The sequence below is a fragment of the Brachionichthys hirsutus genome, unplaced genomic scaffold, assembly GCF_040956055.1.
Source record: "Brachionichthys hirsutus isolate HB-005 unplaced genomic scaffold, CSIRO-AGI_Bhir_v1 contig_200, whole genome shotgun sequence".
Classification (NCBI taxonomy): domain Eukaryota; kingdom Metazoa; phylum Chordata; class Actinopteri; order Lophiiformes; family Brachionichthyidae; genus Brachionichthys; species Brachionichthys hirsutus.
In genome coordinates this window covers 349,295-373,225 of record NW_027180317.1, presented here as the reverse complement: position 1 = coordinate 373,225, position 23,931 = coordinate 349,295, and the positions used below count along the sequence as shown (strand labels likewise).

The 23,931-nt window shown below is 38.5% G+C and overlaps 1 protein-coding gene across 1 annotated transcript in view; it reads left to right on the top strand.

The window, feature by feature from the left end:
- Positions 1-15,902, top strand: part of LOC137912584 (NT-3 growth factor receptor-like) — a 117,633-nt gene extending 101,731 nt beyond the window's left edge. The window contains exons 13-16 of the mRNA XM_068756722.1: positions 1,134-1,306; positions 2,783-3,026; positions 12,998-13,156; positions 15,717-15,902. Of these exons, the coding sequence (XP_068612823.1) occupies positions 1,134-1,306; positions 2,783-3,026; positions 12,998-13,156; positions 15,717-15,902 (762 nt within the window). The remainder of the gene's footprint in view (positions 1-1,133; positions 1,307-2,782; positions 3,027-12,997; positions 13,157-15,716) is intronic.
- Positions 15,903-23,931: the final 8,029 nt, after the last annotated feature.

Here is a 23,931-nt window from a genome sequence, read left to right as displayed (position 1 = left end):
TCAGTGTACTCTACAGTGTATTTTTGTTGAAACATTCTTGTTCATGAGGAAGCAGAGAGATACTACGTATACAACTAAAGGACAATGAGTGAAAATACATTGCAACACTTTCCCTTAATTCATTGCAGTTGAGCATTTGAAGGGACAAGAACTGTTTCCATTAGATTGCAGCTGTATTTAATGGATACAATTTAGCAGCTATTTTAATTATCCTGCTTCACATCTCAATCATCATCTAGCACACAACAAATATGTTTCCATCCTAAGGTTTTTTCCATGTGCAGGAATGCTAGTGATGATCTGGGAAAGCAATAGTGAAAGCTAAATACTTCAAGATGGGCAACTTTCCTTTATTCTTTTCTTACGTATGAAGTGGAAAGTCTGTCCCCCCCGTAGTAGCAAGGGCTTCAAGAGACATTACAAATAAATGTTGTATTTCATGTGTGCTCACATTCAAAAATGTTAAACTCACAACCATCAACCACTGATCACTTACCATTACCATTCATTTATTTTTGTACTAAACCTTCACTGTTCTACAAGGTACACTTGTACTTCCTATACCTCACTATCTTAGTGATGACTTGCCACCGTGTACATGAATATTAAGAGGATGCAATATGGAGTAGCATGCATACATATTCATACATGAAAAAAGACAACAGTGGTGAACAGACAACATGTAAAGCATTCGTGTTGGATTTAAAGAAATCTGATCTGAGTTTGGTTCAGACTCATTGTTATATTGACGACTGAGTGGTTGCAATAACCAAACATCAAACTTCTATGTCCACTCAACCTTGTCCAGGCTTTGCTATGGCTGATTTCTACACAGAAAAAAGATGGACAAATAAGCAAATTAAAACATGAACTAGATGCTATAACAAACAGGGGTTTAAAAGAAGCTGAGACTGTAGTGCTTCGATCCGTCTTGCCCCAGACATGAAGACGAATCACCTGTTAGTGCAGAATCAGACAAAACCTGGTGGAGTGAATCATGAGCTCTGGCAGGATAGCGCCAAGTTGTTTTCAACTTCCATCTTCGGACTGCGTGTTTTGTAGCAAAATCTGTTCTTGAGAGATTTCTTGCCTCCACAGAAAGAGACTTTTCTCTTATTTATTTTCCGTTTCAGACACTAAAAGATCCAAACCTGTCTGCAAGAAAGGATTTCCAGAGAGAGGCAGAGCTACTGACCAATCTGCAGCACGACCACATTGTTAAATTCTATGGGGTGTGTGTAGATGGGGACCCCCTCATCATGGTGTTTGAATACATGAAGCATGGAGACCTCAACAAATTCCTCAGGTCGGTTCTTTACCAACAGTTAATTATATTAAATGCATTATTCAAGCAAACAAGAACCTCATCACATTGCCTATTTGTGTATTCCTATACTCATGCTCACTTTAGTCCTTGGTGCTGGTGTACAATTATAATTTAATTCCAAAGAAATAGAATATTAGTGATTTTGTGCTTTATTTCCATAATGTCAACCTGAGAAAATATCTGGAAGGATGACATGTTACTAATTAGTGAGTGTATGAAGAGAAATGAAATGAAAAGAAATGTTGGGAATAATGAAATTATTTCAGAAACGGTGCAAGACATGCCTGATCAGTCCTGCTGGTCAGATTTAACAACTGAGAGACGATGATAATCTGTTGTATTTCATATGAAGGTTCACTTCAACCTACAGATAATCAAGGGCAGCCTCCACCCAGCCATTAGATGGCTGTGAAGTAAAATAGAAGTAGATGTAGAAGTAGAAGTAGAAGATGCACACATTTAAAACAGAGCTTGTTGAGTTGCTCTATAATTGAGCTGTTTAGAGGAAGACTTATTTCTGCAAGACGAGAATGCAGATCAAAAACCTCCACACATTTATATTCACAGCTAATATGACAGCCACAGATTTAATCTAATAGCTTGTCTTTGCAATTAAAGCCACTTGTAGGTTACAGTTATTTTTTTGTGTTTCTGAGAGTTTACTGAGTGAAAAGAGCACATCTACTGCAACAATAGCATTAATTATAAGCTTTAGTTTAGTAATCAAGTGGACATTGAGGATACTGTCTGACATACAGAAAATACACTAAGGGTTTGTGTATCCAGTTTATAAATATGTTAAAAGTGCAAATGATAAAAATATCTTCTCACAAAAAAGTTAGTTTGATAGAAAAGCAATTAGACCTTGAATAATTGAGTGCACTCAATTGTGTTTTTTTTACTGGATCTGTCCACAAGTGCAGATTTCATGAGCTCCCTAGTGTTAGATCAGCCATCGAGGCGGTTGAGCACCCTTAGGGAAGACTGACCAGAACAATTATATATTAATTAGACTGCTGAGGACTGTGTGCTGGTATGGTAAAGCCTCTTAAATTGAAAGCCGATAAGTGATGCATTTTGCTGTGGCTTGTGTCTTCATTTATTATACAACCCTATGCTATGAATCATGTATTACTCTTCTCGACCTCTTTGGATTTAAGGACAATTTTTCGAAAATTGTGCGGCATCTGGTCACAGTGACCACTTCAAAAATAGGAAGCACTCTAACAGCATAAACAACATTTCTTAATGCTATATATGGCTACACTTCATTCTCCCTGTTGGACACCTTCCTCTGCTAAACTGGATTGTTATTTGGGCCCTAACCCCACTAAAAGATTAGCAAACAAAAAAAAAAAGAAAATTGGGAAAACATTGTCAGATGAAACAAATGACTAGAGAACGCTGCCATCTATATCATTTCATTATATTGTTGCCATTTTTTTTATTACCCAGAGCTCACGGTCCAGATGCTATGATCCTGGTGGATGGCCAGCCGCTGCAGTCTAATGGAGAGCTGGGTCTATCCCAGATGCTGCACATCGCCACCCAAATTGCCTCTGGCATGGTTTACCTGGCCTCCCAGCACTTTGTACACAGAGATTTGGCAACCCGCAACTGTCTGGTGGGTAATGGCCTGCTGGTCAAGATTGGAGATTTCGGCATGTCCAGGGACATCTACAGCAGTGACTACTACAGGGTAAGGCTTCACCTGGACCTTCCGGCTATCCTCATGTGCATCCCATTGTTGTCTTGCCTAATTAGCAAAATACTAAGTCTCGTTCCTTTAAATTAGCAGTTGGAAATCGGTATGTTTGTTCCTGTGCTGTTTAATGAAATACATTTATGATGCGGATATTAGTTTATTCCACCGCACACAAAAAATAATAAATTTTTTTTAGCTTTAGTTGTTTAAAATAGTTTGTTTACAACTGGGTTCAAAACAAGCTTAGATAAATACCCCCGGGCTGCTTCTAAAGCAGCATTTTAAATCTGTGAAGACGGCTGATCTCGCCTGGGCTTTTTATATATTTCTTTTATATGTTTTGATTTGCATCTTTTGGAAGGAGTGAACACCTCTCCCTCCCCAGTGCAGCTCCCTACATAGTCACATGAGGATGGAGAGGTTTAGCAGTATGGCAAGGAGATGAGCTTTCTGAGCCTCTAGCTTAATGCTTCGAGGCTTGTTTATATTGCTTCCAATTCATGTCCTTTGCACTGTTTAACGTGATTAGCAACTCTGAATGGGGCAAACCAGGCAGCAATTGCTGCTGCTGAAGAATTTGGCATTTTGCTGAATAAATAAGTGGATATCATAGCTTGGTGGCTGCTACAGATCTGGATCCCTCTCAAAGCCGGGTCTGGTGAAATGACTTTTGTTGTGCCGGCTTCTGTTTTCCAAGCGTGACAGCTGGGCCAGTTTGGACTTTACGGGGGGAAGCCAACATTTATGAAATACTTGCCTGCTAGGTGAGCAGCTCTGCATACATTAAACAATTGAGGAAGCACATTTGAATGAGATGTTGTTTCTGTTTGGTACATGGTTCCACTATTTGCACCATCTGTGTGGTGTGTATATTATTCAAATCTGTATATTCAATTTGGGTTACTGCTGCTTGGTGCAAGCTTTGAATATGATTGTGGGTTGGTGTAAAAAATCTTACTGTTTTGGCATTCAGTCAATCACCAGAACACCGTCAGTTTAAAATGAGCAAATTTTAGTACAAACAAAATCAGTAGTGCATAATTCTGATCCCTGATCAGTTTAGTGAAATGATGCTGAATACAGATGAGATGAAACAACATAATCCATAACAACAGAAGCACTTTCACAGTTCACATAAAATTACTTTCAATGTTAAAATGAATTTTCTTTGCGCTTGGGAAATTGCAGAATATCAAAGCACTTTCTTATCTTCTGTGACATAATATCATCAGTCACCCTTTAGATCAAGCTGAGACACACACAAAATCCATGAACAAAGGATTTTGTATTGGTTTTGTTTTCATTTTTGACATTTAAGGTTTTTGCCCACTGCTTTAGCCTTAGTGTCTTAAATTGCAGGTTGTTTTCTTTTTCTGATCCGATATGATTTTAAATCTATTATAGAAGGAAAACGAGCACTAATGTTTGGAAAATATGACAATAGTACTGCAGAATTTTTACATACTGTTGCAGACAATCTCCTTTAACTATTATGCATTGCTGTACTTTCTCAAATGCATCATGTCGCAGAGACGTGATAATAATTTTAAATTATGTAGAATGTAGAAACTATTATTTAATTTGGTGAAATTTGAAATATTTTATTTTACAGAGATATATTTAGGTTGTTTTGAATATTTAGGCATTAATCTCTCATTACTGATTGATACAAATATTATCAGTATATCAGTAGACAAGTGTATTTGTCATAACAGTATAAATAGTTAAAATTGAGACAACAACATATAGTCAGAAACAATCCCACACATATATATTATATTTATGTATCATTGCTAATCCCACCTAGATATCCATATACTCGAATGTATATAATTACTGAACAAGGACTACTACTACATAGTTCAGTTCAGTTTATTTGCCATTTGCAGTATAAACCACATTGGAAAAGTGTGCAAAAAAGCTCAACGTGCATTTACAGGACAAGACAGACAAAACATACTTACTGATAAAATAATACAATAAAAACAACACAATGAATAGGATGCTAATGACAACCAGTATGACTGTGGGTGGACTGGGCAGCATTCCTTTGGAGGAATAAAGGACCAAACTGTTTGTTTCCTTGTTGTAGCCTGAATAACAGTTTGTCTAATTGTCTTTGAAGAACAGGTCACAGTTGATTTGGCAGGCAGATACCGCCCAGCTTAAAGATTAAATGGTTCTACTGATTGTTCTTGTCTGAACAATTATAAGCCTATTATGTAGGTGCTGTGAGTTAACGGTTCAAGACAGACAGAGAGTAGCTGTACCAGATGTAAGACCTAACAGGGAAACAAGGGGCTGTATGAGTTGGCTTTTTTGCTGTAGTCGGATTAGGCTCCCATACATGAGCAGAAGATGTAGTTTAGCCTAAAGGGAATGGTGTGGGATAAAAAATAAAAAAAATCCCTCATTGACTTAACATGAATCCTTGACTACATTTCCCAGGCAATGTTCATAAATGATAAGCCAGAGAGAGAGTAGTTGTGGAGACGGTACAAACTGAGATCAGGAAGATGCAGGCTGATCATGATGTCTATGGGGGCGGGGGGGCACATAAAGAGCGGCAGCTGGTGACTTTATGTGCATCCTCACTTCGCCGCCGCGTGCGATGCTATTTATCAAATGTGTATATGTTCTGCAAAGGTCTTTGGCAAATTTATTAAGCAAGTCTTATGTAGTTGAATAATTTATTGAATGATTTAGTGAGTGAGCACACACACACAAACTGCAAGTATAGGGAGGGTGAACGGTTCGAGCAAATCTCTGTTGGTTCTGGAAACATGAGAAATGGTGTGTTTAAAAAGAATTGACCGGTGTCAATTCAGGATGGTGGATATATTTATTTGTGTGTGGCATCCTTTGTATGAAGCTGCTGTTTGCAGCGTTGTGATATCACCACTGGCCGCCGACACAGAGGAATATTGACAGACCCGGAGATAAGGTGCTCCTCACCGTATTGGACGCTTTGCCTGTGTTGAGTGAGTATAAATGGAAGCGTCCTGCCAAGCAGACAATCCTCCCATCATTCACTCGTCATATTGACGCTTGCTGCCCTCTGGGACGTGAGAGACACGTTACAGCAGAAAAGAGCAACTTCAGAAAGAGATGAATATTGTCCTAGTTCACGTACATCTGTCATATCCTGCCGCACTAAAGATACGTTTGTGTTTTCATTTGGACAACCTGCTTAGATCGACGGTAGTACTGGTAACTCCATGAAGGTGTTTTATACTGCTACTTCAAAATGCATGGTGCAATGTTTCAGTGAATTAAGCACTGAATTATGCATGCAATGTGTTAACATCATCTAGAGGAGCGATTAAGGAGTAGGCAGGAGAGGCAGGGTACTGACAGTTTTCATGCACCGCATGTCTTCTTTAATACAGGAGGATAGAGTAACTAGTATATGCATTGTATTAACCTTAATGGCAATGTACAGCTATTGATGCAATTGTATTTGTAAGAATTCATAGATTCTGGCAGGAGTTCAAGAAATCTGCTCCTCAAGTTTATTTGTGTGAAATTCAGTTCCCGTTGGCATGAGAAAAAGTTGTGCTCTAGTTTCCTGTAATCTGAAAGCTGCAGGTAGACTGCAATTTTAGATGCTGGTTCTTCTGGACAAGGAGAGAAATGGCTTCAAAAGACCCTATTACAGTCGAATTATGAACACTGACATCTCAGTTCCTGTCAGGAGATAAGATGCAGAGGCTTCCAGCTTTTACTTTTATACTTTGTACTTTTTTGACGGCAAATATAAGAGGTTCTTTGGACTTTCCTCCAGAGTATTGCTTGCAGGTTAAGGTTTGGTTTTCATTTTGCTAGTGAAGAGATTTATAGTTAATTTCAAACGACATCTTTGCCACATTGTCTGAGCGCAAACATGAATGGTGTTCCAGAAAACTAAAATGTTACTTAATAGAAGGCAACAACAAATACAATGTTGCCCTTAATAATTGAAAATGATTGATTAGGGAATAATTGGCCAGCTGCAGCTCGAGTAGTGTCCCTGGTCCCCCCCATGTGTACATGTCAAAGCATAAGGATGCTTCCTGGGCATGGTAATAGCTTCCCACTGGCCCCAAGGGATGGGTCACATGCAGAGAGAGAGTTTCCCCTTGAGTGATTAATATAGGATCAAATAAAAAAGTAATATCTTTATAAAGCCAGAATCCTCATCAAATTATTTTCAATCAAATGAATATCAAACACTGTAGTGAGGTTTTGGTGTAATGACTCATTTTCAAGGCGTTAGTGTTGATTGGTTCTCCACCAGTAAGCCTCTGCATTTCTTAAATGTTTTTGATCAAATAAAAATAGTCACTTGGTCTTTGCTGTTTTATGGATCAAATACACAATCCTCAGCTCCATTATTTAACAAGCACAACCTCGTCGAAGCCTTTGGCAGTTTAGTGCTAATGAGTAGGCAGCCCATATTTATCATCACTGCATGAATATTTAGGTGAATTTGTTACTCCAAATTGTCCGTAGAGTATGAGTGTGTACGCGAGTGGTTGTCTGTCTCTGTGTGGCCCGTGATGCGCTGGCGACTCATTCAGGGTGCACCCCGCCTCTCACCCATAGCAGGCTGGGATAGGCTCCAGGAACTCCCGTGACTAGCAAAGCGGAAAAGCAGAAGAAAATGCATGAATGGATGAGGTACCCTGTTCCCCCTCTTTTCTTGGGATTTATGTTTTTTTCTTAGTTGACATAATTTAAGAGATGCCACTGTTGACCACAGAAGAGATCTGGCCCAAGAAATAAAGTATCCTGCATTATTTAGAGTTTGTTCATGTTTATGTAAGACCTGATGCTTTCCTGTTGCAATTTAGATGAGAAGACTGATTCCACCCGAGCACTTGCTAAGACCTGAAAGTAGAGTCTGGAGACCTGAAATGATCATTAGCTAATTGTTTTAATATCATAATTGAACCCAATGCTATTAAGCTGCATTCACACTGGGTTATTTCTTTCTGCTCAACTGTGCAACCCCAATTATACACACATTGTATTCAAGATATTTGAAAGTAGTCAAGTTGGGCGTAAGTTGTTGCTTTGTGGAGCTTTGTGGAGTGTGTATACACAACCACATTCTGCTCTGATCTAGAACTGCCTACCAGCAAGAGCAGTAACTTGCTTTCTTATACTTCTTGGTTGAAAATGTGGTTTTATCTTCACTCCTGTTTCTCAACCTGTCAGCAGCAGTGAGCTGTGATGTAATGGACTGTAATCGCCTGCTGACCAGAGGCAAAGTGTCCATGAACATACAGAGAATAGATGAGAAAAGGAATAGACTCTTGGGAAATAACTACTGTCGGAGTGAGTTCAGTCAGTGACTGAACTGAACAAAGATATGCACGCACGCACACACACACCCGTGTCACTTGCTTGTGGTAGCATACAATGAGGGGCTCTGGTTGTATATGGTGAATATGTCCATTTGTCTGGGACAAATCTTCTAGGACAGATGGAGTGGCACCATTATTATCTAACGTAAACTCTGGCTTTAGCTGTATATTGTGTTTTGTACCGGTGACCAAGGAAAACATCAAACCAGAAAAAACTATTAGAAATGTATTGTGTTATTTTTGTCTTGCTATTTATTTTACCCCAAATGTGAGTCATGTAGCAGCTCTCCAGTGCACACTGCTACAGAGGATACGTGTGTGAACAGCATCACAAGGCTGCAATAATCATTTCATAGACGGTGTGCTGAAAGACACTTCAGCAGCGACACGAAGAAATTACCTGTCTACATATTGCATTGCACAAGTTAGTCTATAGAGATAAACACTGAAAATGCAAATGTAAAATTGCATGATAAAAAATAGTGCAGTGGGTGTTTGTGTTTTTGTGCGTGTGTGTTTTTTCTTTAATCTCTTCAGAAGCTTTAACCACCCAGCAGCCAGAATGGACACCACTTTATCTCCACTTGGCAGCAGCGCAGCAGGTAGACACCTAATGGGCATCACAGCCTCTAAATGTGAACTTGTGTTCACTGCTGTATCAGGTGGGAGACCACAGATAGCAGCGCAGAGAGAGGGAGAGACTGTATAGATGCTTATCAGGGCCCTTTAAGATGTCTGGGGCCTCCCATGACTCCCCGCATGGCATAGAGCGCCCTCCGAAGACCCCAACTGGGCTAGTAATCTATCCCCCTGCTATGCTTCTATGCTCTCTATGCCATTAATCCAATCACTCCCCTGCCACAGTGGGACAGGCAGAGCACTAATCCAGTTTAGACAGCAACAACAACAAAAAGCTCCAGACTCATTCCTCACTCCCCACAAAATGTTGCCAGCTTCTCGATGTGACATTGAGTGAGAAAGATGAGGGTAATTACAGGGGCAATTATTTCATTTTTATTATGTGTTCTGGATTTTTTTCCCTTTTCCCCTATGTTCCAAGCTAATTGCCATGGTGTTGTCTCAAAAACCCAAGGAGATGGAATACAATCATTTGGGAAGCAGAGTCAGCCAATTTTAATGGCCCTCGCCACAGCAGTAGCGGTTTAATCATTAGCATGCATCTGATGAGGTTTAGCCTTGCATGCAATGGCCTAGGTGGACCTCAGATAACTCATTTAGACTAACAGGATCTTAATTAATTTTATTTAATCTTTCTAAAACTCCACAGGGGCACAGATTGGTATACAACCCCTTGTAGATGCCTTCACCTCACTCTTAGCCCGGAGGTTAAATAAATGGGGTGACTAGTAGGTGCATCAATATTATAAAATGTGGTATACAAAACTGAAATGAGGCATGTCTAATGAGAGCAGGTAGAGTGAAAGGTGGCCTTCATTTGGCCATGTGGTTGCAGTTGAAGCCTAAGTCTGAAAATGCATGAAAATGAAATGACTCAATATATAGAGAAGTACCACCTTATTTATAACAACTCTAAAATGTATGTTCACCTTAAATGCTATTTTCTTTGTGGTACTATGAATACATTGATTGTCTTCCAGGGGTTAGTGAATAATCTTTGTGGAGTCTGGGATATAGCCAGACAGTGAGTTAAAGAGTGAAGAACATGTCTGTCTTTGACATTCTGCTAATACCTCGGATGCCCATGGGCAAGATAAACAGAAGCAGACTTGTGACTGGAGGATCTGGGAAAAATGACAAAAAGCCTTTTGCGTCTCACTTAAAAGCCAGACACGGTTGAGCAGAGCACATAACCCCCTGGTGAGATTAGTAGAAGACGGTGGTTGCACTGGGCAGCTCTAAGGTGTAAATATGTATAAATGTAAGATGAGAAAGAAACTGAAAAATAAGTCTGTGCAATGCAAAAAGTTTTCAAACTTTTGGAAACAATGTGTCAATATAAAAACGTAAAAGCAAAAAAGTTTTATTTTGGAAAGAAATGGAAGTGAAATTCTGCCCTTCATTTGTTTTGCTGAGACGCATCTAAGACCAGGAAGGAGTTGGACATTCTCCAGGTTAATGGGGTGTGATTTTGAATCAGTCAGCATATAGTTACTATTGAGGGCAACCTGCCCTAATGGTCTTGTTGATCTTCAGGCCATGTGTGCAGCGATTGCGCAGCATTAACCATATATCAGTTATCTACTTCCTGAAAAAACTCCAAGCAAAGTGGTTCAAGGTCCGAAACGTAGGCACACTGTGATTCTAATATCTCGAGGACACACATACTCTAATGTTCTTGTGAGATGGTGTACATTCTTGTAGTACGTTTGATTTATGGAAGTGATTTATGCCATCCTGATTTATCATTTATGGCACACGTCAAGGAAGACTCGAGTTATCTGAGCATCATAACAACATGTACTATAGAAGTTATTTAATGCGCCTCTTTTGAGACAGATCACACCTTACATTAAATCATTGTCCTCGGGAGCCTGTTGCATCACCTGCTCTTTAAGTGGACCGGTCATCATTAACGGATAACATTTCCTTCACAAAATGTCCTTGAATGAGTTGCTTTACGGACACCACATTAAGGGTATATGGCTGAAAAGCGGAGGCTACTGGCAGCCTGTGATAAGGAAGGAACTCTGGCAATGGTGCATGTTATTGATTATGAATTGAACATTTCATTTTATTCTTTCAGTAGTTTTTTCAAACTACTCAACTACTACTGATGTTTTAAGAGTATGTTACATGTTTTTACCAGAATAAAAACAGTTTGTTCAGGATTGTATCATCCTAGTAATGGAGTATGCTTGAGACATCTCACAGAACATTTGATGATTTGTGATAGCACAATCCAATATGTCCCAGTCTTTGTGAACTAGTCTATTATTCTCGTACAATCCGTGAAAAAAGACATTTCTCATGCATTCACAAGCTTACATATTTGAGGAATTGTGCAATCTGATTCTATAAATCACCACTTTGAAAATAGCTATTTGTTATCCAGAACTTTGAGAGGATTGATGCTTCAAGGGTGGATGTAGGCCATTTGCAACCCATTCAGGGCCAGGAGGTTATCGATGAAGGACAAGTAAAGACAAACAAACATGAGGCCTCATACTCAGCAGCTAAATTTGATGAAGAGTGCATGCTAAAGGACACTATGAATAAATAAAGGAACATTTTGCCATAGACTAATCTCATGTTTCTTTACATTCAGAAGATTCATCACCACCATCAAGGTGACATTGTGTTTTACTTTCAAAGGGAAAATGTGACGAGCATGCTACAGAATCAGGAGATAATTAATAGGGCGGGACTGAGTTGTTGTTTTTTGTTTTTTATTATACCAAAGAGAGCTCACAACTGAGGACACACAGATGTTGGAGCTGGTGAATGGAGTTTAGTGAAGAGCTTATTATGGCTAAATTCATCTACCGGTAATTGTTTTGTACAGAGGAAGCATGTGAGGATAATTGTAATTAAGGATGTTTTCATAATGATTTCAGTATTGCATACATATTACTGTGTATTAATTTTGTTTCGGCCTTAAGACCAAAGTTAATTCAATGTCATGAATGCATGCATGACAGCCAAGGATCCAGTACATTGTAAGATCATGTAGAGATAAAAACAGAGCAGCCTTATTTAGAATCTAACTGATGCAAACAAGTGACTGTGATTTGCAGGTGAACCCCGCCTCTCACCGGGTGTAATGGCTCCTGTATCCAGTGGTCGCAGGAAATTGACAGATGTGTTTCTGTAGGCAGACGATTGTTGTTAAACATATGATTGTTCTGGTCAGTGGATTAGACTTTTTTTACCAAATATATTTGAGGATTGAATCCGGCTGGCTGATATGACCGCAAATCACGAACACAATTATTTCAATTGTTTCCTTCAAAAAACTTCAAAAAGCTCTGTCCAAAATGTGACAAAAAGATGGAAAATACATCTCCCACAAATGTGCATATATAGTGGCTGCGCACTGGGGCTGTACTTTAAATTCCAGACCACTTTGCCTGCATATTTTTGAACATGGACTAATGATGGTTGGGCAGGTCAGAGTCACAAGACTGAGCATTGCAAAGTGTGATTTGAGTCGTGAGCTTCACAATAATCATTGTAATTAATGCTTCAATGGCATCCTGATGAAACTTGCAGCTTGTTCTTGTGTTAGTCTTGTCCAGCTCATCATCACAATGATTAAAACACAGCCACTGACATGAATGTGAAATAGATTTTAATACAATGCCTACTAATGGAAGCTGTGAGCAAGGATGATTAATGGATGATTGCTTAATTGATTAATAGCTTGTCTCACAGGATTTATAGGCAGGGAGACTTCAAACATCAAATATTGTGCAGCTGATCCCTCCACTGCCTCTTCCTTACTTTACTTCATGGAAACCCAGCTATCCTTACGAAGAGAAAATGCATTTAAATCACATTTACATTAGAAACCATATTAACTTTGTAATCAAATCCACTCAGCAGTGTTTACCAACTTTTTTGTATTTTCTTTAAAACCAATTGCATTTTTGCCATTTCCTTTAGAATAAAGATCTGTTTTTTCATGTCTTCTTTCAGGTTGGAGGACATACCATGCTCCCTATTCGCTGGATGCCCCCAGAGAGTATAATGTACAGGAAATTCTCCACGGAAAGTGATGTCTGGAGCTTCGGCGTCATCTTATGGGAGATCTTTACCTATGGAAAGCAGCCTTGGTTTCAACTGGGTAACAATGAGGTAAAAAAAAAAAAAAAAGCACTTTAAAAGAACCTCCACCAAATTGTGGGTAATTTAATTTACCTCTCTGGTTTATGTAATCGGAAATGCTGAAATCTTATTGTTCATTGTTTGCACATGGTAAGGAGGATATTTTTGTTGAACACATTTTTAAAAAGGCCCTGTGATAGACTGGTAACTTGTCCAGCAGAAGCTGGGTACACCCTGGTCAGGTCACCCGAGTCAGCTGGTCACCGGATCCAGACAAGTGGATGAAGACGAGACGATTACTTTCTTTAAGAAAATGAATGAAAAAAAAGAAAGGAAAAAAAAAACAGCAAATATGAAATCATAGCTCTGCCTCTACCCTAAAGTGAAACCATGAGCATTCTAATAGCAGATCAAGACTGTCATTTTGACTCTTAATCTACCACCTCATTATCATATCTGTTCTCTTCCTGAGGCATTTATTCTGAGACTCATCGAGGTGATAAATTTATGTGGTGCTGTATTACATAATACCCATGATGTGTGTTTTTTTATCGGAAGCTCTGTCTTGAGTCGATCAAATTCCTTTTGTAAAGTGAAAGAATAACCTGATCAGATTAAATAGGAGCCATCAAATTAGGATTTCCTCATTTTAATGTATCTTGTTGATAAAGGTTTTTGAAGGACTCCACATAAAACACTGCATGATCTGTAAGTATTTGAATGTTTTATGTTGTATTTATTCAAAACTACCAAACATTGTGCAGGTGCACAAGCGATCCCAGAGGAAACTGAGCAGCAGTACACAAATGTGTTTAATCAAAATTACTAACCCTCTCAAAGATGCCAAACAGAGCATCAGGGGACATTTGGGGTAAATGCGTATTAAGCTCAAGACGCTTGATGGAATGGGGGCTTAGCATTGCTTTGGATGAGACTATAGCTGTCAGAGGGATGGACTCTGTCTGTCTCTATTCAGCATTGCCCCTCCTGCTTTCTTGGTAGCAGCTGATCCTCATCCTGCCTGCTACACCTCCCTGCAGCTGAAACTCCCGCTGCTAATGAATTGCGTGTTAGGTTGGAGGACTGGTGCTACATTTGTCACAAACCCTCTAATCAGTGTTGGAACGATAGCGCTCGGTTGACTAATTTTTATTGAATACAAGCAACCACTTTGATTTTTATTGCGCCTTCACTTAGTTTGAATCCAAGTAATATACTCTGAAATCAGGAATCACAGGGAATTTTCACCCAATAATTATTTTTTCTTTCATCAGGATCACATGTACAGATATCTCACAATATGTCGCCCTTGTGTTGGTGATGTTAATTCTCTTTGGACAGGAAAAATGTTTCTCCCTGGTTCCTTGGGCCTCCCTCACTGTCCACATCTCACTGGGAGAATCACTGGTTTTAAATTTCTGCTTGAAATGTTTTGGTCATTTTTCCTTGATAAATAATGTACTTCAATCTAGTAAAGCTACAAGATTACTGATGGGAAAAACATATATACACTACCGTTCAAAAGTTTGGGATCAGTTGTGGAGTTTTTATTTGCTGCACACCACCATAGCCAGCATTATAGCTGGAAAATCCTGATTACTGTCAGCATCTCTGAAATTGTCTTGTGTTTGGCTGGGCACTGTTGCCATGACCACTGCAGCCTATACACAATTGTTTGTCTGCAATCATTCTGATCTGGGAAATTATGCAAAGAGGTTCCAATGTATGATTTATGCAGGAGATGATGCTCCAGCAGCTCGGTCTCAGGACACTCTGCCCGCTAGACTTTTCATCCTGTTGTACATGAGAAAATAATGAGAGAGAGAGAGAAAAAACTGTGTTAATTGGGTATACATATGCAACAGGAAGGATAATAGAACAGGATCTCCCTGTTTTTGTTATAATATTTTGCTTGAATCCAGTAGTTTACTGTTGTTTATAGTAATAAATGTCAGTAGAATCATGTTTAAACAGAGATGAGGTTTTACATTTATTCCCTTAAGAGAAAAAAAAGGGCTTCGGATAGTATTAAATAATCAGATGCAAAGCATCTGTGCTGTTTTGCTGTATTTTGCAAAGCATGAAATTATGTGACACTGTAAGGCGTCTTACATACTTTTCAGCTGCCTGGGCATTTTTTAATTTCCTTTAACACTGAAAAGCATAAGAAGAGAACAAACACTGAACTGTATCAGTACCTATGTTTGAAGTTTAAAATAATTGCATGTCGAGGCAATGCTAAGGGGAAGAAATACATAACGTAAACGTAAACAGTAAAGAGTCGTCTGGCTAATCCGCTCACAAGTCCAACAAAGAAACACATTCAGCACAAAGGCACGCACACACACAAATATTAGGGATTATTAAAGTTTGTGGTTTGGTACAAAACAATAAAAAATCTTGTTTCCCTTTAATATTGGACAAAATTAAGACTGAATACATATTGTTTACTTCTTTCATCTCAGTTCCATTGGCTCAAAGCTCAAAGGGACCGTCTGCTCAATGTTGGCAGTTTCTCATTAGTAACACAGCAAAGCAATCAGTCAGTGAAAATCGTCTGTCTCACTCCACTGCCCTCTTTCCTCTGCAGGTTATTGAGTGCATAACCCAGGGCCGGGTTCTAGAGAGGCCACGGATTTGTCCTAAAGAAGTCTATGACATCATGCTTGGCTGTTGGCAGCGGGAACCGCAGCAGCGACTGAACATTAAGGACATTCAGAAGGTCCTCTTCGCCATGGGAAAGGCCACTCCGGTCTACCTGGACATCCTGGGCTAGCAGCAACCCCGTTCCTCTCCAGGCAGACGGATCAAGACAGACAGAATAACCCACAAGAATCCAGGAATAACCAAACCAACCTGCTCCACTGTCGAAAAACACCTACAACAATATTTGGAAAGGACTTAAGTGCCTGCAACACTTTTGGATATAGTGGATTAAACATATTCAAAAAATGCACTTTTACATTTTGTTTACTTGTGTATGAGATGTACAGGTTTGAAGAAGAATACCTTTTTTCCCCTTGAAAAACTGCAAAAACAAAAAAAAACCTAAAACAAGAATGGAGATGAAATGGGAAGTAAAGTGGACTGACATCTTGAAAATGGCTTCCATTCGATTATATTATGGAGAGACCACGCCAACGTCAAAATTTGTCCTGGGTTTGGGCTTATGAATATATATATATAGAAATATTATATATATTTTATTTTTATTTCTTTTCCTGACAGTGTTGAAGGGCCTGCCATGAGTGTTGCTGAGGGCTCGGCCCTGTCTGATGACATCAGCCCACTAACGTTTGGCAGAGACTTAATGATGGTAGCCTTACTTGCACTGTAATTGACTGGCGCTGAGGTTTCACTGGGAACTCTTCTGTGGATTTACACTGGATGGTCGAAAAGAGCGAGCACTCTGTAGAGGACCTACTCAATCAGACAACTGACAAATATATTTTAACTTAAAAAACAATGTACATATTGTAAAATTATATGTGTCAAAATTATGTTATGTTAACTTATTTTTTTCTGGTGTTATTTTAGTTCCTTATCTGACTGTGATATGGGTGGCTAAAGTATAAAGCTTTGCTATTTGTTGTCATCCTAAACTTGAGGAGATTTCTGGAATGACTTGCGCCAGTGCTGGGACGTTGTCTAATATTGTGAAAGTGAATGACAGTGAATCTGGTATACAAAGTCTGCTGACGCTGAATGAAAGAGATGCTAAAGAATGGGTGACAACTCGGAGCCATCGACACAAGCCAGAGTGGTGAAACTGGATTCACTTTCCAGTTTCTTTGCTTTTTATGGCAGTATTAATGAATTTCTAAGTAATATCTAACACCACACTTTAAAACATATACTCACTCTATGAGAAAGTGATCTGTCATTTTCAGGCTTTTTGAAACTGCTTTTCCACTCTCAAGAAAACATTTTTGTAACTAAAAGCATAAATAATTTGATAGTTGCAGGCGTGTGATTGCACACAGCCTAAGAAAATTTCTAATTCAAATAAATAGTCAGACATTTTGAGGAATACACTTACTGTGATGGTGTTTTGCTGCATCGCTTGGAATTGAGATTGAAAACTTTTTTAAATAGCTGGCCTGCTTTTGTCCAGATCCTCTAGAATTCACAAATTAACATGTTTAAACATCATTACAAATCATACTGAGATTTAAACATTCAAAATTCCCGCCATGGAACAAAGCCTTACTTGACTGCAAGTGGTGAGTTTCACAAGTTTGGCCAGATTTTATTTTACACATATTTTTCACATGTATATGCTGCATGTATTAAAGCAATGCAGGACGGAGCTGCAGGTTGCATGTTGTTTTCGCATTTGCAAGGTGCATCTCTTTCCTCATTGCATGTACATTCATGGGAGAATTAGTCGTATGACACTCGGAAGAGTGCATGCCTCCACCAAGGTCATACACATGCACAATCTAGTTTTGTGGTAATCTGTAATTCTTAAATTATTTTTTCCAGTAGAGCCCCTAAAAGCTACGGACTGGCTTTTAATGACAATAATGTGTCCTCAGCCAAGAGAAATAAAACCTGCCATGGTGGTTTCTTCCCGTGCACTTCGTTTATAACATCAAAAGCATATTATAATTCTTTTTTTTAACAAATGTACATGACACGCAGTCACTGTTTTCTTCCTTGCACTCTTGGCCTTTGCATGTTTAACAAAGTAGAGATTTTACATCTGTCTCTTGCTTTGACGAAAGCCTCCCCTGTCACATTAAGAGGAGATAATGAGGCAGGTGGACACTTGTGTTAATTTATGGACAGTATATCAAAAGTAGTAATGATCATTCCAGTGGATCCACTAATTGTGTGGTATTGTGTGTTCTATATTTTTTGATGATTGCAGAATATTTCATCAGATTGAAAACACAATGGAGATTATGTTCCAAAATTTGACAGGAAACACTTTCCCCCCCTGCCCAAAAGCAGCAAAAACTAAATAAAAAAATAAAGCCAAACAATATTACTTTCAGAGAATGAAGTGATCAGTTTATAAATTGAAATCATTTTGACAGAGGAACCTGAACATTTCTCCCAGACCGAATGATAAACCTCAGGCAACAATATAATTTTGTGTAGTGTAAGGATACAGAGTCTTTGGATTGGGACTCTCGGGATCTCCACTTTCCTGTCTCAATGAGAATATTTGCAGTATGGAAGTGGTATCTCCATCTTGGGACTGTGCAAATAATTAATGAGCATTCCCTTATTTCAAATATTTTACATTACAGGCAGATTGAAAATCAACAAAAGCGTTGCGTTCATGTGGTGAAGATAAACGCTTGAAAGAGATGATGACACAGACCGTGAGCATTTGCAGGGTATTGTAATCCTTTCATGGTGAGTTGAATATTGTTTAAAAAAATATTTTTTTTATTTTCTTGGATGAACTAACTGAAGAACTTTTGAAGCAAAGTAGACATATTACCATGTACACATGTTGCAGAATATAAAAATGTGGTATAACAACTACAGTATATACAATACTGGTAGTCCATGATAGATCTTTGTATTAATGTGACTCTTAAGAAAATGTCTTCAATCAATCAGATCTTCTTTTCCATTTTGTCCTGTCTTATAAAGATGTGTAAATTTGACAAAATCTTGTTGTCATCTAAATCTCTCTACTCCTGAAATGATTACAAGCACGTTTTGTCTCTCAGGTCAGAGATTGGGTCTCATCACAAGCTACAGATTTACTGTCTTTCTACTTCAGTCGCACCGCTTTTCATAATACTCAAAAATGTATCTCACTATTTGAGTATAACAAAAAAACTGATTTGTTTGTCTGTGGCACAACAATATATGTCTGCACATCTTTGTGTTTTCTTTCATTGTTTATTGTAGTTGGTCAAGTAAAACATAGCCATAATACTAAAATCAGCACATGATGAATATGGCCTGTACAGCTTCAGCCTTCAAATTATCTGGGCTGTTATGTCTGCATAACAGGAACTCATGCAATGACTTTTCATAAGCCAGGCTGAGCAAAATGTGAACAGATTTAGGATATATATTTCCCGAAAGAATAGCAGATGAGATGAAGTACACGGTCATAAAAGTACTCTCATGTTGAAAGATAATTATTTTAATAAGTATTTTACATGAATTAGTTCACTCTGTAATATGCTGAACTTTAATACTAATTAATGAGAAGGTAGTAAAGAATGGGGCACTTTAAAATATATATTTTAAAGTGCAATAGGATCATTAAAGACAGAGGTAAATATCTTGCACAAATGGGTTGGGGCAATGTTTGTACATATATTCAGTGCATGAAACAGGTGGGTATTCCCCAGTGCCAGTATTTTTAGTTTCTGTGTACATGAGAACTCTTACTAATTTGAAAGTACCCTGCCCTGAACGCACAAACAAGTGCATAAATCAATCTGCAAGCCAGTCACTTTCACAAGAACAGAATATATTTCAAGAGGCCAAAAAATAATATGAATTCAGGAATCTTCAGCAACAATTACACATTTCTTTCTAAATAAACGCTGTTAGTGACTACTTTCAGTGCAAATGTCCATGAAGCTGCAGCACCAGCATCCAGGGGCAATTCTAGAATCAGACCTTTCAGCATACAGAGACTTGGAAAAGTCTTTTTACCATATGATAATTTAGTTTACTACAGGAATGCGTCTAATGAATTCTTGCCCCTAAGGACATAAGTGTATAGTTTGTAATTACAACGGATCAGAAGGATCAATTTAAATTATCAATATTAATTCATGTTAGTTTGTAAAATGGGAGTGAATGTGGCAAAGAATCAATCATATAATGGCCAGGATTGTCCAGACACAGTTTGAGGCTCTAAACAACATGATGACTGTGCATCATACCATCAAGCAGTGACAGATGCTGCCAAATGGAGTAACCCGTCCAATGTGTGCATTGAGACAAGGAGCAAACTGTTAACCATCTGAGGCCATCAACAAACATTTAGTGGCAGGGACAATAGAAATAATGCACGAGTCACATTTTCTGAATGCATTTCCTGGTCTATGTGTCATAACGGCAGCAAATGAGCCTTTGCCTTTTCTTAAAAAATCAAATAAAAAATCAAATCAATATTTTGCAAAGTCATATTTTCGCTAAAGGTCTGATGTAGAATAACCAACAGCAAGATGTGTGGAATGATTTATGGCGCATAACCGACTGCAGCAGCCTGCACCGGTTTAGGTGTGTGAATTCCGCCGGGAGACACACCCCGAAAACAGAATACCTCGGAGAGAAGGTTGAAAGGTCGAAACACCAAATTAGAGTAGGAAGTTGGAAAAGTAAAAATGCTGAAGCAGAGAAGAGAGGAATGAAGAGTGCATGGTTGTTTTGATGAAAATGAGATTGAAACTTTCTGTCCACCGTTCTACTCAAGGGAAGAGACATTGATTGTTCTGACCATGTTTCACAGCTCTAAGACTACCCACCAGGACAGAGCAGCCATCAGAGAACAAGTTATAATGATCAACATTCCCCTCAAGGTGATTCCTGTTTTCATGTCTGGATACAAACATTTATGAATCAAGTGAAATAATAATCAGAAATGAGTCATAATCAAGGGCTGGAAGCCCAGTAAGATTACTTTTTTGAAGTAATTTTCAAACTCAATCTACTGCAACATATAATAAATGCCATGCTCCTATCTTTAATGGCTTTCGGGAAAACCTAGTCAGTTTGCCAGTTGTGAATACAGTTCTTTGGCAGCCATTTTCAAACTCATTCTGCTGCCGTGCATATTAAAGCGCTTCATAAAATTTAACTTGCCTATCTCTAAAGTAAAACTTATTCATTCTGAAGTAAGACACACACTTACCCAGACACAGGCAGATGGAAAGAACCCATTCCTATACTCCTTACCCACATGGCAAACAATAAAAAGCATACTTGTTTGTGTTATTGTTTGCATGCTGCAAGACACTTTACCCAGATAAGCATGTGCTGTGAGAATTTGGTTCATACTGAAATGCGATTTGAATATGTGGCAGCAGAATTTGAACCAGAACACTCTTTCATTCTATTACTCAAATGTATATTTATCATTTGCAAAACAGCAACCGAGTAATTTCATATTGAATAACATCATCTTGACACAACATGCACATAATTAAGATCAAATAAATATTAGCATATTCCTGGTGTGTTGATCTTCAATTTAATCCAGAGATGATGCATCACTGAAAAGTAACTTCACAGACTGACATTGCACGTAAAGAAACGGTGAAGGTGGTGATGGTTTATCATTGCTGTGTGCATCATCGGCATTTACCCACATATTAGCTCTAAATGGTCCCATTAAGAAGGGAAGAAGGAGACACAGGCAGCGCCAAGACATTTGAGGTCACTAAGTAGTGTGTCATGTTGCTGATACCTTAAGTGTTTATTGATCTACATCTGTATTGTTTGTGAGTGTGTGTGTGTGTGTGTGTGTGTGTGTGTGTGTGTGTGTCAATAGTTGTGGGTTGGTCTGTAGTGTCTCATGTGTCCATCCTTGCGGTCTATCTACAGTTTTGCAGCATCATCTTGAGAAATGCACACAGAGAGGATAAAATGTGATTTCACATATTCAAACTATATGTCTTTTAGAATTACACAATTGCCAGAAAGTGTAACTGTAGCCACACTGGAACAGTACATATAGTATATCCATGGTAATGCCTGTTTAAAATGTTCAGTACAAGACTAGCTAATCTCAAGGAAGATAATTGCGCCAAAACTCCAAATCATACAAGAGAAAAAACAAACAAAGAAACAAAGCATAATGTATTCATGTATTCGCGGTTTAATCAATCAGTCAACAGCATCGTTGTTTTTCATTCACGATCCTCCACCTCTTCGCCTAGTTTCTGGATAAGTTGGTCCTACAGGTACTTTCATAAATAAAACCCATAAATATCGAAATTATGAGAACTGCAGTTCCAAAGTTTCACACATGGTTTTGCCAAAGATAAAAGACACAGCAAAACGATGATTGTTTCTATGTCACCTTTAAAATTTAATAAAAAATAAATAAATAGAAAAGCACTCAGAGAGCGGATACCTCCGCTAAGAAGCTCATTCCCCTCATCTCTCCATCTATATGGTGATGTGGATCATCATCAAAAGGTTTTAAATTGTTCTTGGTATCTTTATACACCAACCATGAAGTGAATTGGAGTTTGTTTATTTTTAATCCGCAAATGGGGTTTTAATAAAAAAAAATATTTTTTCCTAACATCATTCTGGATCCGATCCAGATGAAATTTGGTGGTGAGATAGAGGCGCCCACCCTACACGACTGTCAAATTCCATTAACATCGGTCAATAATCAACCGAGATATTGAGGAATAGATTTTGAAGCTCCATTGACTGCAATGTTACCGAAATTTCCTGGTAACATTCCCAACATTTCCTGAAAAATTAATCATTCAACATTCTGAGTTATGTTGCTAACAGGCAGTCAGACAGAAAAACCAACACTGGCGATTACATAACCACCGAGGCATATCTGTAAACTCCAGCAATGTGCCATTTTTGTGAAAAAGGTGCAAACAAAAAGAAAAGCTACACTGAGGCTAATCCAAGACCTCATTGTTTTCTTACCTGCAAATGTGCATGCACCGACCTTGAATACCAAAGTGTTTACTGTTGTTGAAACATAAATGGTTCCTTCCATGATAAGTTGGAAAATCATAATCTTCTGTTCTGCTTCAAAGCACTCTGCAGAGCTCTTTCACTGTAAAAAGTGTTTTTGTTGAGTACCTGAACCCAGGGCTGTCTTTCCACCTCCTCGGGAGAATGCCTTTGACTAATCTGCAAGGCTTTCTTATCAACTTTGATTGAATAGAGCCTTCAGTCCCCTTAGGACCAGCTAACCTTTATCTTTCTGATTTTCTATTTCTGCTTCTCTTTCCTTTCTCTCTACAATGTGTTTGTAGCAAAAGGAGACCTGTTAACTGTTTACACTATCCAATATGCATATTGTTTCCCTGTGGGCATACGATTGAAACATGAAAGCCTCTGAACAAAATGGAAAAATTCCACCCCATTAACCATGCAGCCAATCAGTGCTCAGTGACCCAGATAACAAGTGCTATATTGATGATGACAGCAATAAAGATGTATTTTTAACACATGCCTTCCCTCTAATTAGGCTGATCTGCAGAGAAAATTAATGCATTTTGACAAATTGTGAAGGAAGTGGTGTGCTAGAATGATTTGACATGAGCATGGTGGTGGTGTGGCAGGGGCAGGGGTGGGGGGGGTGCACTTAAGATAGCCATGACAGCCATCGCAAGCATGCAGTTATTGCGGTTATTGTGTCCGAGCAAATGTGACTTTCTATCAGTGGGAAACCTGAGCATGAGAGGATGCACACAACCATCCTATTCTGGTAGCAGTGGACAGAAATGTAGCTCCTGGTCAACAGCCCTCAGTCACCACCTGTAATTGTTGTAACATTTGAAAAGCTCATTTCACACATATGTTGATAAATCATTGCAGAATTGAAGTGAGACTACTTTAGCCAATTGAGTACTCCTCCAGTGATATCCAAAATATTTTTAAATATTGGTTGTTTTTTTAATGTGCAGTCTTCCCTGATCTTTTGTTGTCACTCCTGTTTCATCAGTGGAAAGTATTTTGAACATGCTAGTGAGCAGGAAATGTAGTGATTAAACATGTTGAGATTTTTCAGATTCAGAGAAATAAGGTCAAAAAGTGTGTAGGAACACATTTTTTCTAGACATATGTTGATGTTGTGATATGGGTAAAGGTTAAGAGAAATCTATTCTGATGACACA